We start from the raw sequence: 14,569 nt of genomic DNA on the forward strand, positions 1-14,569 counted from the left end.
TTATGCACAGCAGAGTTCTCGCTCATCGGGAAAAGAAATCTGCGGATCTGCTTTGTACTTCCTACTATTCTCAAAATTCCTCCGACGCACTTTTAACTCCGTCTCCAATCAGAGGAGCCCAAATTGCAATCTGCTACACAATATGTTTTGCTCCACTTTATTAGGCCCGAAGATAAACCTCGTGGATAGAACACAGGCTTTTGAGTAATGAACGCTCCCTCAGCATAACAAGATCCTTCCCTCCTTATGCTCCCCTCCTCTCAATTTGCTGCATGTATGAGTTTAGTTGGTCATTTTCCTGATGCACTTTTAGAGCAAAGCCATGTCGGCACTGATAATGCATCAAAATTTATGCATTTCTGCATCCTTCCTGCATAATAAGGAATTAAAAGCTTAACTCTTGGTTTGATGTCAACATGTCCATGTGCAATCAAGGGTCAATGAAATAATTTGTAGTGCATGAGTTGGAGATGTTTAAGGTACTTTATGTAAAGTGGAAAAGTTTGTACATCCCTGTATGCTGCAGTGATTAACACCCTTAGCCACCATGAGTTTCTGAAGAAGAAAAAAACAAAACAAAACAACAAAAAAAACATTTACAAGATCCAGCCACTGATTTTCAGAGGTTTAGGCCAGAGGACAGTGAACATTGTTTCAAAAGCCTCAGCTCATGTTCATATTGGATTTTGAGGCCAATTTTGGATCATTGTCCTGTTGTCTAAGCCAACCTCGTTTCAGCAACTCTACTGGCTCCAAGACGGCTGTATCCAGATTTTGGTATTTAGCAGAATCCATTCTTTCCTCCATCTGTTCTTTGTTTGCAGTGCCATCGACTGATGCAATCCAGACAACCACTTCCACCAGTTGGAAAAGGTGTTTCATCAACAAATTCAAAGACTTATCCTCTTTCAAAACACATATTTTGTAAACGTGACAGGAGCTTATCCAGGTGTTTCTTCACTGACTTCTTTTTTTTTTCCCTCAATACTGGCAAATATGGACCTTGAGGGACTTTGCACAATCTTTTTTCCCCTGTTACTAGCATATGGAAGTGTGTTTTGCCTTTGTGCCCAACAGATGTCCAGATCTATCAGAGACTTCTCTCAGTCTGTTGGAACTTGTTTCTACATCAGCTGTTACCCTGCACTCTTTTAAATGACAACCAGAACATTGGGGAAAAAAAAATAAAAAATTAGGCAAGAATCCCTTTGGCATCTTTAAATAATCTCCCCATTGTTTGCGACATTAATTTAACTTCACTTTGAAATCTCAGTCGGTCGCTTTAAGGATCACAGATTTGAGTTAGAGCGAGGTGTGAGGGGTGCACTGGATTTGATTGACGCGCCTCCACAAAAGCGAAAGTTTAACGAAGTTTTGAGTGCTTTACGTTTACGTACATTAACATTTAAGGAAAGGGTCACTGAAATGTCTCTTTGCTGCAGCGATGGTGTTTGCTTCCCCCCGCCCCCATATTCTAAATTAGCAGGGTACCATTTGTCCAAGCATATCTCAGCATTTACATACTATATGTGACCTTTAGGTGTAAAAAATATTGTCTGTAAATTCATTCCAAATCTGGTGGCATCTGCGCAGCTGGTGCAATGCTAATAACCCAAAGAATCAAAAGTATGTTCCAGCATGCTAATTAGCTGGGAGAAACGCCACATGTAAGAAACATACGTGGGGATTTAAGATTAAAATAATCTCTGTAAAGTTAAAAAGAAAAACTCCGGCAATGCAAAAATAGAGGTTATTCTTGGATGAAGTGGAAAATGAAAAGGAAAAAAAAAAAAAAAGCTTCTCCTCTAAATCACACGTTAAACTGATGACTGCCAGTCTGGTGTTGCAACCTTACAGAGAAGCGTAAAACACCTCAGTTTGATTTTGAGCTGAAGCGTGCTGCTGCCACCCAAAGCTATATCAAGGCCTCTGGAGGAGCTTAGTTAGCAACTGCTCTGCTTTTCCCCAAACGGCTGTTTGCGTCGCTGGGGAGATGTTTGTCTTTGTCTCTTTTCCAGATAAGGACAGTTGTGCCGCTCCCAGCACTGAATAGATTCACCAGCTGCCAGGCTAAAGCAAGCAGACCTCGTCAGATAGCGGGTTAACTGGTCTGCAGCTTTCTCTTCCCCAACTGTTCAATCTTGTCTCCGCTCGGATTATAAAAGACTTCTGGGTTTAATCTGTTGTATATTCATGTACCACTGATTTACGTTATGAAGGAGGCATATGTTCGGTGCTGTGCTGTTTAATGTCTTTTTTTTTTTTTCCCTTTTGAAACAGTCGAATTCACACAGGCTTTTAACAAGGTTTTAGTCTGCAGTGAAACCGTTAGAAATATTTAACGATCCAAAGGTATTAAAAAAAAAAAGATGAAGATAAATTAGTTTTTTCATTTTCTATGCAAATGATTAGAGGGCTTTTCATGAAAAAAAAAAAATCTAGGTAATAGTTGTGTGAAATGAAGCCTATTGTGTGATCAATCATGCACACGGAAACAGAATTTTGCAGGATCCTAAGGGAAGCGATGTACACCTCTCAGTCAGACGCAGATCGTCCCACCTCAGGTGTCAATATCGACCAAATAGCTGCTGCTTTTACGCAGAGGCTGTCTGCAGAGTGCATTTACAATATGCTCACACACCTGTTCCAGGACACATTATGATCAAGCAGCGAAATGAGCACCGTGTCTGTGGTAAAGTTGCTCCAGTGATGACCAGTACTCCAGGGGATTATGAAAAGTTTGAAAAAGAACAAGAAACAAAACATTTTAAAAAAATCACATTGGAAGACAAGACAGGTAACAGATGATCTGAACTCCCTGGAGTTGTGTTGATTGTCTCACACAATCCTCACCACAAATGTTATTGGAGCTTTACTTGCTGACTGGTGCTGCAAACTGGTGTTCAGTGGTTGTTAGGTTGTCTGCACTTGTTAACAACTAGGAGGAGTTTTGATGGTTTCAAGCTCCTCAGGGTTTTTTTTTTTTTTATGGGTCCGGCATGTGAAGATGTAATCAGTGCTTACCTTCAGAAATCTGCTCCAGAACTACATGTATGACGACCATGAGAAATGCTAAAGATATATATATATAAAAAAAGTACATACACAGATGACATTACAAAAAATATTCATAAAAGGCAAAAGAAAACTGCTTAGATTTTATTGTAAATATTTCAATAAGATTGAGGAATACAAATAAAGACAAAAAATATGCATTTGACGAGTAATGACAGAAGGAATGTTAGAGTGAAGACAAAACGGCGTTTAGACAATAGTTCAGCCTTTTCTGCAAAAAAAAAAAAAAAGTTATGAAAAATCAGCAGACAAAATACAAAAACAAAATGACATTCAGTAGGATACATACACATTTTTTCATTTTAAAATGTTATAGTTTTCCAGACTTAAATTTCTAAATGTGTTACAAGTTGTTTTTATAACTTTATCGAAATCTTGGAAAATTAGATTAAATATTAGAAAACAAAAATGGTTTGGAACTGTGTTGCATCCAGTCTTTTTTGTAAAAAGTACTCAGCATTTAGATTTTGTATGGGTATAACATTCAGTCAACAGGTGAAAAACCAAAATACAGATGTGTAAAAAGGATCAAGGACAGATGTGTCAAATCAAAGATAAAGTATTTCATTTAAATATAAATCAATATAAAATAAACAATAGCAAAAAAACAAAACAAAAAAACTGTATGTATATAACACTTTTAGATATTTTTTTCTTTTTGGGGAAAAAAGGAAGAAAGGAGAAAATCTAGAAAATAAAACATTTCGATTATGAAAGAAAATAGTTCTTTGAGGCTTTTTTTAAAGATTGTGTAGGAATCCTGATTTAAGTACCATTAAAGTGTAATCATGTCTTAATTCTTTATCCTTTATATTTATTTATATACACTTTTTAGAGGTTCTGAGTATAAAATATATCAAAATCTTATAAAGGAATAAAGGTACAAATATTGTAAAAGAAAATTAAGCGTAAAAAGTTTTTATTACCAAATATAATTTATTGTGTTAAACTGCTAACATGCAAAGGCCAACATCTAATGCACAATCAAAAAAAGCACTAATGTGAAAGTTTTCTGTAACATTGCACATCTCTAGAATACATAGAGCTGCTGAGCAACGTCACATCTATCAGTAGAAAGCTAAAATTCTCTGATTCATATGAATCTATGTTGGCAGTACACATATCAGGATCATATTCTGCTAAATCTTTTTTGGATAAAATTATGCCTTTAATTGCCTCCATGCCATTAAGGATTATAATCTGAGTATTCAGACTCATTACTTTCATTGTACATTGTGCCTCCTTCCTCTTTCTGGTAATGTTGGTCCTTTGAGAGATAATGTTTTAGGAGAATCCACAGCTTACATGAAAAGCATTTATTTATTTATTTTTTGCTGTGATGTAACATTTTCTTTCAGTGATAAGAAATGAATCTCACAACGCTCTGAGTCTGGCCAGCAGAGCCTCCACATCGGGCTCTCCGTTGGCGTCGGCGGCCGTCTGGAGGACGGGACTCTCCGCTTTCGTTTCTGGCTTTCTCTCAGCCGGCTTGACCACTTCTCTGTCCGTCGCCCGCTCCCTGTCCAGCCCGCGGCTGTGACCCGGAGTGTTTTTGTACTTTTGGCCCACTTCAGAGCAGGCAGAAGCCTTGGCCCTGGCTACGGATGGATGTCCTTCAGATTCATTGCGCACCTCCTTGGCAGAGGGAGGTTTTGACGCCGAGCTCGCATTTACATTCTGCCGGGAGCGAGACCTTTGCAAAGGTGCCTTGTTGTTTTCTGCGTGAGACAAACAAAGGCAAAGGAGTGAGAACAATAGAGAGGAGAGGAGGGAGGAGGAGGGGAAAGCGTGACTAACTCGTTAAATGAATGAAAAGCCAGAGAGGTTAATCAGATTACAGATGAAATAACAAAGAGAAGACGCAGACGAGTGACTAGAAAATGTAGTGACAGTTAGAACGCAGCAAACATAAAAGTATTAGAAAGTAATAAGCACTTTAGCAAGCATGTTGACGTGCAAAATAAATGTTCATGCATGCAGTTCTTCTGGACGAACAGACATAAATACACTGCATATGCACATTGATGAGGATAGATTTTCTGCAGCAGACTGTGGCGTGCAGCCAACTCGCTATGATGAAATGGATATGGCTGATCAACTGCAACAGAAACTCAATAACATAGTATGTTGGCCTTTTCCAATCTCATATTCTCTTTCACGTTTGTCTCACGAGTTGCCCCCGCACCCGGCTCCGCCTCCCTCGTTTCCACCATCATCATCCATTCTCCTTCTGCAGCTTCTCCGCTCGCACAGAAGTCCTCTCCATCTTTTCGTATCCCTCCAAAGCATGTTTCCGGGCAGACAGTGGAACGGAGCGACGCCCAGATGCCAGAATCAGACCTGCGTTCTGAATTATAATCCCTGTGAGTAGATCTTAGACTTCATCATCAGTATGTGCGCACTGGAAGAGGAGGCGAAATCCATATTCATGTGACCTTGAGTGTGAGACTGCGAGGAGCGGCGAAAGGAAAGGCGCCGGCGCATTTAAAGTTTCCCCGAGCCTGAAATGTCTGGCAAACAGGAGTCAACACAGCAGAGCAGAACACAGCGACCCGCTCTGTCAGCCAATCGGTAATGAGTTTGGAGCGTGGCCAGTCAGTCATGACAGTGTGTTTTATGGGCCAAGCTGACGAATGACAAGGAACGTCCCTGAACACCACCTCTGACAAATAAATAAGGATAAAGGGAGCAGAGCCGGGAAGAAGGACCCCGAGTGCAAAATAAGCAAAGAAAGCCAACAATCACACTCTCGACATTCACACACACAGACCCAAAAAAAAAAAAGTGCATTCTTAAAAAAAAAAAAAAAAAAAAAGCAAACAAGAGGCAGTGAGGGGCGAAATGAGTAGCATGTGTTTACTTTGCTGGTATGACTGAACATTAACCAGAGCTGAAGATTCAATCCTTGAATGACTGTCTCACTCTCTTTTCATCCTTTCTTCCTGTTGTAACAGTCTGAACAGTAACAGTTAACAATTACTCCCCACAGTCTATCCGTTCCCAGTCTGCCCATCACATCCTGTTCCTTTGTCCTCCCTGTAAAACTCTGGCATCTGCGCCTGACTTTCTTAGCAGCAAAACAAAAACAGTCTTCCTTAACATAACAAAAAAAACAAAAAAAAAAAACAACTCAAATTCAAAGCTGAAGCTGTGAGAACAATGCATTGTGTTATTAAGTATTTGCATTTTGACATCTCTTTTAAACCGACACCGGGGAAAAAGGACAGGCAGGCGGATATTCACTGTGAAGAAACTTTAGGATGAATTTTTATTAGCATGCATTTTAATCTCACTTTCAGGACTTCAAGCAGCCTTAATTATTATCTCTGAGAATCTACATAATCTGGTATCATTACATATATACATTTTGCACTTCAAAAAGAAGCAAGAACAGGAAAAAATGCATGCTTGAATAAGATGTTTTAACTAAACCCCTCCCCCCCTTTTTTTCCCTTCCTTCTTTTCCTAACAGGGATCCGACTTTAGCACTGAAGATGATCAAAGTACTGGTGAGTTCAGTTCTTTCCTCATTCTGCCTGCCTGTGACACCAAACTGCCCCGTCCTTTGAAGCTTCCCGAGCTTCTCAACATATGCCTTCATCTAAGCTGTAAAACACATCAGAGAGATGTAAAACATACCTCATCTCACAGGTTGGACTCATTTAACCAACAGCTGACAAAAGGGTGCGAGGGAGAACGAGTCAAGTCGCATTTTAATCAAATTTGCCGCTCTGGATGGCCTTGGGTTTGAACACTAGACCGGCACAGGCTTTCCATAGAACACACGCTGCGACGGCGCGGGCAGCAGAGAAAAGATCAATCTGGCCACCGAGCACGTTCCACACACGTGTCGGCAGGAGAATCAAATTTAAATAGGTTCTTGCATAACATTTCAGTGACCCAAACCACAGTGACTAACGGTGGCAGGGTGCTACATTAATCAATAATGAATAACTGCTTTAAGGTTAATTGCTGATTGCTTGAACAACTTTCTAAACAATTCAACTAAACATTTAGGCTCATTCTTAAGCATTGAAGTTTGATCACCTGACTGTATGAAAACAGTACACTGTAAGATGGCTGCCCAGATGGCACATGAAATTAAATCTTTAATAAAAAAAAAATAAAAAATAAAAAATAAAAATCAGTTTAACTTTTCTCACATTTTGACCTACTTAACATACTCCCCCCCCCTCCCCCCCTAATATGCCTCAATGTATGGCACGATAGGAAATGAGAGTGCAGTTTCTAAAAATAAAAAAATAAATAAATAATCGAGCCAGAGATCTAGATTATTGAGTCCATTACCACTTTTACACACGACTGACGGTTAAATCACAAAATTAAGTGTGTTAATGGTTGTGGCAGGAAGTTTCGTCATCAAGAGTTTGCTAGGGAAGGGGGCCCGAGCGACGAGCAACACATTTCAAAATGATCGGTATGGGCATCTGATCAGAGTTGGAGCAGGAAAAGACAAATTATTTCTCCCACAAGTAACAGGCCTGAACCCCCACACTCCTCCTAAAAAACAACAACAAAAGAAAGAGTTCTCCATAAATAATTAGTTATAATAAAAAGAGTATTCAGTAGAATCCCCATGGATGCTTTCTGCTTTTATATATTGACAGCTCTCTGGTGTTTATCTTAATTGCCGTTCAGTTTCAGCTCTAAGAAAAATAATGTGGTGCATGTCCGTGTAAATTGGGTAGTTTTTTTGTTTTTTTTTGTTTGTTTGTTTCACTTACTGCCTTTGACCAACAGCAGTTATGGGGAAATAGGATTAGCTTTTTTTTTGTTTCCTGAAACCAGGAAACAAAAACGTTTAAGAAACCAGTAATGGTTTCTTAAAGCTGCAGTTTCCTTTTAAAACCATTGATAGTTAAGATAGACGAATATTGCATTTGTGTTCTTTTAAATGATTGACAGGATATCTCGAATTTGTACTCTATGTATAAAAAACAGTATGCTGATTTTCCAATATCAGCGCTCATCTTTACACTTTGAAGTGGCGCTCCATAAGTAAGCTTTTCCTGTCCCATAAGCCTGGGAAAAAGAGCCATGTTCAATTTTCAAAAAGCAGCAGACAGCACTCCACATTTCCCTTTGTAAGATCATTTGTTCCATTTATATTTGTAGCTTCCAATGATGCAGATGAGCCTAAACTCGTTCATCTCCCTCCACCTCCCGGGTGTTCTCGCCTCGTGTGTGGAAAAGTTGGTAAGCAGGCAGGAGACGGTGAATTACGCAACCAAACGGGGGCTGCATATTTCCCTCTGTGATTCAAACAGCCACACTGTCACCTTTGCGGTAACAATAAACTCATCTGTATGACTGGCTGTGAAGAGACTGGAACAAAACAGTCAACAGAGTCGGAAGACCACTATTTTCCAGAGTGCCAGCCATAAACACAATATGATTGTGCTAAAATACCAGTCTATCACAAACTTCAGTGCAACGCTGCCCTTTAGTTTCCTGGAAGGCAGACTTGAGAAGAAAAACATTGATAAACGAGCTGGCAGACGGAGCTTCTCGCTTTCAGCTTCTCTGCAAAACGGTCTTTAAAACTGAGTCTCAAAGCCCAGAGCCTTTTACCCAGCGACTGACACTGCTTCTGTTGCAGCAGAAGACAAGCAAAACCTCAAATCAAACAGACATGCTGCAATTCTAAATGGCTTGAAAGCATCACTGGGAATTTCAAGATGGAACAATAGTGGTTTGCTACATGTCTAATAAGACGGCATTCTGTGTAAATGTGAAGGGCCCTGTCCAACACAGAAGATGGAGCATTTGTTTATTTCCCCCTTCCCGCCCCCCCTGCACATAACTGCTGAAGGAAACTCACATTTTCCTCCTTGCTTGGATCACTTGGTCCGTTTGCATTTGCCTGTTCAAATACAGATGCAGATGAGTCTCTCCTCTCCTCTCTTTTTTGCCCTCCCTCTCTGTCATCTTCCATGACGTTGGGTGTATTTGATCACTTTAAGAAGAGAGTAGTCATGAAGACTGAGAAAGAGGCACAGACAGTGAAGAGATGTTTTCCCTCAGAGGAATGACTGACACAACGAGTTAAACTTGGCGAGATCAAACATATACTTACTTACACCTGCCATAAATCAAAACGCAGCTTTGTTGGCAATGCGTGTTCAGCGTGCATGTCGACTTTCCCTCCTGCCTTTATACATTTACAAGTGCACTTGTATCATACGACGAACAACAAAACCTTTAAAGAAACAGCAATAGTTGTTTAAATAGTTCAAAGTATAAATAGACAAATATTTCAGCCCAGCGATTAAACTGTCAAGCGTTTGATTACTTTTTTAATACGAGGTGTAGGAAAACAGCAAGAAATTTCTTAAGCCAGTTTTTCACGGCCATAGTTAATGTTTTCTAATTGCTCTTTTTGTGCAAACTGACAAAAAATAAAGAAATAAAGTAGAAATACTCTAGGAGGCTAAAATCAGGATGGCTGACATGTTTTCTGGGAAATAAACGTAATAATGACTACGTTGTCTGGTAATTACTATACGAAAGGGTTTTTTTTTTTTTTTTCTGAAGCGCCTGTTGATAATGTGCAACATATACAATAATGCAGCCTTAATCTGCAGCTACTATGTCTGGGAGGATACGTTTATCTTTTAATTTAGTACTTTCTAGACACTTCGGTGCTGACTCAATAAGAAAAGCAATGATTTAACAAATTTAAGCGCTATTACAGCTTATGATGATTTTGCTTATTATTTAAACGGGGTGGAAAAAGCTATTTCATCAGCTTTTATAGGCTCTATTCTTGTATGTTTAGAAATAGATAACTTCAAAAGAAAATGACGTATGGTGCAGCGGATTTTATTATAAGAGGTCTGATGTATTTAATAAAGGAGTTTTTATTTTAAATTAATTAATACATTCTATTTCAGAGCCTTTAAGTTTGATGCATTTAAATGTTAATTATACAACAAAAATCTGGATGTAAAAAACAAGAAAGGATAGGAAAGAAAGGGAAAAAAAAAAAAGCTTTATGTAGTTTTAAAATTTCTGTCTCTTTAGCCAAAGTCAGAGTCTTCTTTTAAAGTTCCATCTTAATGTGGATGTTATGATCCCTCCTGGTTCAGTTTAGGTAGCAATGATGTTTGATTTGTAAAAAAAATGTCCAATATTGTAACTGAGCCCTACAACACAGTAACTTTGATCATGTTTACCATCGTCTGACTGCCATCGCTAGTTGAATTTTCTGTGAATCTCAAATGCAATTCACTGATACTCTTTTCAGTCGCTCTTTAGTAGATTTGTTGCTGTGCCTGGGATGACTATCTTGTAACATGATGTGACTTCACTACCGTTTGTCCGTCAACAATTAGTACAAGAAAAACAGATGCAGCGACTAAATGGCTTCCTTTTATATTCGGACTAGCAAAAAAAAAAATGCCCGAAAGGAAGAAAACAACCTAAAACAACCAAACAAACAGTCTTAACTTTCTCAGCTTTGATGAACGGTTGTACAAGTTCAGACAACAGCTGGAAAACCAACCTCATTATTTTGTCTAGAAGAATGAAATTCTATATTTCGTGAAGTTGAAAGAGAAGGACTTGCCCGTAAAGAAAAGTCACATTTTGGTTTGATCTCTAAAGTTAAGCATTTGGCAGTGTCACGAAGCAAGACTTCTGAGAGGTAAACACTAGCAGACAGCTTGTTAGCATTCCTGTGTGTATCCTGGGTAGGCCGGCTGTAATTAAAGATCATTATGGGGCAATGCAACAATCACTGAAGGTTTGTCCCTTGTTTGTTGGTTGTAGCCTGTTGTGTGTGTGTGTGTGTGTGTGTGTGCGCACACTGGTCTGTCTACAGACTGTCACAGAGAGAGAAAAAAACAAAACATCAAACAGGATTAAGCATGAAGAGAAGCAGAAGGCACTGAAAGGTGAGTGGAAAGAAAACAAGAGGGGAGGAAAAGTAATAATTAGGAAGAAGATGACAGGGTGGACAGAACCAACAGCCCAGAGACAGTGGCATGATTCGGACTCAATGACTATTATTTTGTACTAGACTGAAATAAAGTAGAAAAAGCGAAGGTGTTATAAAGATGAAACAGGAGAGAAAACAGAGCAGGCATGGAGATGGATCGTTGAAAGAGAAATGTCGCAGTCCCTCTGGGTAATGTGAAAAACAGCACTGTTTTAGGTGACTGAGGTGTTCTTTGCTCTAATGCATGTCAAAGTGTTATCCTTTGTTAAGTTGCGATTTAACACCCACCGTCCTTGTATCCTTTCTAACACATTCGACAATCTCAAGCATTATTGTGGATACACAGACAACACAGATAAAAGAGTCTGCACGAAAAAGAAATATTCCAGGTGACTCAGAAATATGAAGAACCCTGCTGTTCAATTAAAACGTAGAAAATTCCACTTGAGAACAGAAAGAAACCGCTGACGCTCCTTGTGCTGCTTTTAGAGGCTTTCATTTAGAAGGTTTTTGGATTGGTTGTATATTTGACTATGTTTTCAGTAAATAAAAATAAAGAAAACACAGGCGCTAACCAAATTTAAAGTTTATGCAGTCCAAATAATTATTGCATTAAATTGGATTTTACTATTAGTTAGCATGTTTTAACGTCTGATTTAAACACAATTTGACAAAGGCCAAATCCACATAACTTATTAGGAAAAGGCAACTTGTAAATGTGCTTTTGCATGGGGGGAGAAGACATTCAAGGAAAGACTAACTCCGTTTATACAATCTGGGAGAGTTCTCTGTAAATATAACACTAAATGATCACTGAGAGTTCAACAGAAAAACACAAAATGTTGAGCGACACATCAGTGATCTGTGACCACCGTGAGTGGAGTCTGTGTAAGTGGCTCAGAAGAGAGAACGGCCAGTGGTTGCTTGACATTTATAGGTCACCCTGTGACTACAGCCTTGTAAGAATTTTCTTAATGGATATGACAAAGACCTTTGCACACAGAAGTGTACAGACAAAACAGAAGACATCTTCAATATGTCACATTTGCTTAACTGCGATATCTGAGAAACTGTGGATTTAGGTGTGCATATACAGAGGCATAACATTTGGACCGCTGGCTCAAAATTAAACTACTTCTTTTTTTTTTATTTTTTGTTATTATTATTTGCGCTATAAAAACAGCTCCAGTCAGTGAGTGCATGCAAAGAGGACATCTGGGGGCTTTCACTTTTAAATGGCGGTTTGGGCCCTGTGGGGCTCGAGGTGGGGTCTTTGTGGATTAGGTTTCCTTCCCACAGATGTCATCAAGCCCCGTGACATTGGTATCTGGGGTGTTTGGAGGCAGGATAAACATCTCAGACTCTTTGACATCTTCTTTGAGCCGCCTCTAAGAAGTTTCAGCACAGCCCACTTCAGCCCCGGCTGCTGTTACAGTGAAGTGTCGCTGCTGCTGTGTTGGAAATAGGACCACTCTTCTAAAAAAATGTGTCAGCTTTTTCCTGACAGGACGTTGCGCCGCAACAAGACGGGTAATAATTTAACTGTGGCTACAATGCAATGTCTGATTCGTTCATCAACGTTAAAAGAACAAGGCAGTACTGGTGTTGTTAGAATAATTGACTGCTTAAATCCAACAAGGCAGATATGTTGGATATGAAAAGCCCGAGCTCAAGTGCTTCGGCTGAAAGTTTTAACCTAAACCTGTGTGCACTGCAGCCAAGCATGACATTGCATTAACACGCCTTGGTGAACCCAGTGCTGCTTTCAAAGCAAGCCTGCATTCCTGCTAGTAGTACTTCTACCATGTACACATTGGATCGCACTTTGGATCGCGCTGCTGAAGACACTCAGCTGAGGACAGAAAGCAGCAAAGCCAAAACAGACGAAACAACTTTTGTTTCATGTAGTCGAAGATCAATCTTTTGACCATCAGCAGCTACAGATATGAGAAAACATGATAAAAGTAGTTTCCATGTTCTGATGGCAGAAATAGATCAATACAAGAAACATCTCAGCAGTGTAATGCACACCCAGAAATAGATAAAAAAAAAGTGCCTATATCATGTATTAATTATTACGTTTTGAATAGAGAGAAAAACATTATCATAGCGTTGCACTATGGCTTGAGGGATGAATAATCTTTGAGAAATAAGGACTTTTAAATTAATCTCAAGAGAGCTACATGTCACTGCGAGATGCAAGATTAACAAAAAGTCATGGTCAGCAAACATGAACTTTGCATTCACCGGTGTAGTGTAAAAAAAAAGGTACGATTCTTCAAGGAGCACAAATTAGTTTGCCTGCTTTACAAAGTGGAAAGACACCTGGCAGATGGTTCCTGCAACCTAGGCTCTTACTCCTGCTTTAAACTAATTATTTCTACATGTAGGGTAATGGACTGAGAATGTTTCTTTATACAAGGACATCATCATTTCCTGGGGTCTCTCATCGCAGTTTGTTTGCCGCACACACAGAGAAAAGCAGACATCAGACGCAAACATAGCAAGACAGCCTGACAGACACACATCACTGCATTGACGCAGACGCACACACAAACACACCAATGCGGTCAACTCCCAATAAGCGCCAACTGTTTCACAGATACAGGTTTAGAGCAAGTGTACTCTGCTGCAACTGGCATGAATTAAACATGTCTTGGTTTCAGGCTCCGCTACCTGTTGTTGTTGTTTGTGTGGTTACTGCTGGTAAATATCCCCAGCAGTCGTAACCTAATGCATATGTATTTCCCCTCGGTGAGTTCACACTAACTAAGGATTTCTATCAGCCGCTTTTCTCTCGCAGTGTACACCTGTCACACAAACAGTGAGGAAAATATTGATCCTTCACATGCCTCCAGCCTCAAAGCTGCAACTCATTCGCAACTCAGAAAGACAGAAGCACACATTTCTCTGTTAGCTTTCAATCAGTCAGCTCCAAGAAATAAACTTGTTGACTGAAAGGTTTATGAAAAGCATGTCCAGAGGACTATCTCTCATTATGCGCGGAGACTCGCTGAAATGGCAGGGAACACCGTTAATGGGTTTCTTTGGGGGGAAAAAAAAAAAAAAATCGGAATCCTTAAGACCGTTTTAGAAATGTTTTTCATAATGAGCAACATTTTGAATATGGTCGACGGTAGTTTAGGACATGAAATGCATAAGGAAATTCCCAATAATAAGATCAAGAGGAAAATGCATCTGAATAAACACGCACCAATGAATGGTTTCGAGATAGAAATCAGCCTGTTATGCGCAAACACTAAAAATCTTTAAATTAGTACTTTGCCTTTATTTCTGAACATTTTGGTTGCACCTTCATATTCTGAAGTAGGGGGAAAAATATTCAGAGAGAAGAATAAGCTCCACTTCATCATACCCATCTCAAACAGACTGTTGTGCTAATTGATTTTCTTAACTCTATGTAGGGATATGCTTACATCCAAAAAGGCTGATGATCTTTATGTTTCATTCTCATCTACATCCTCATCGAAATAATTACCAGTAGATATTTTAAGTTCATATTGTTCACTTAAG

General features: G+C 39.3%; 1 protein-coding gene across 2 annotated transcripts in view; it reads right to left on the reverse strand.

The window, feature by feature from the left end:
• Positions 1-4,376: 4,376 nt before the first annotated feature.
• Positions 4,377-14,569, reverse strand: part of LOC103139398 (protein diaphanous homolog 3) — a 154,115-nt gene continuing 143,922 nt past the window's right edge. For both annotated transcript variants that reach the window (XM_016672425.1, XM_007553989.2), the window contains one exon: positions 4,377-4,793. In XM_016672425.1, coding sequence (XP_016527911.1) covers positions 4,450-4,793 — 344 coding nt within the window. In that variant the 3' untranslated portion in view covers positions 4,377-4,449. The remainder of the gene's footprint in view (positions 4,794-14,569) is intronic.

The sequence above is a fragment of the Poecilia formosa genome, unplaced genomic scaffold (genome assembly GCF_000485575.1).
Source record: "Poecilia formosa unplaced genomic scaffold, Poecilia_formosa-5.1.2 Scaffold60, whole genome shotgun sequence".
NCBI classification, from domain to species: Eukaryota; Metazoa; Chordata; class Actinopteri; order Cyprinodontiformes; family Poeciliidae; genus Poecilia; species Poecilia formosa.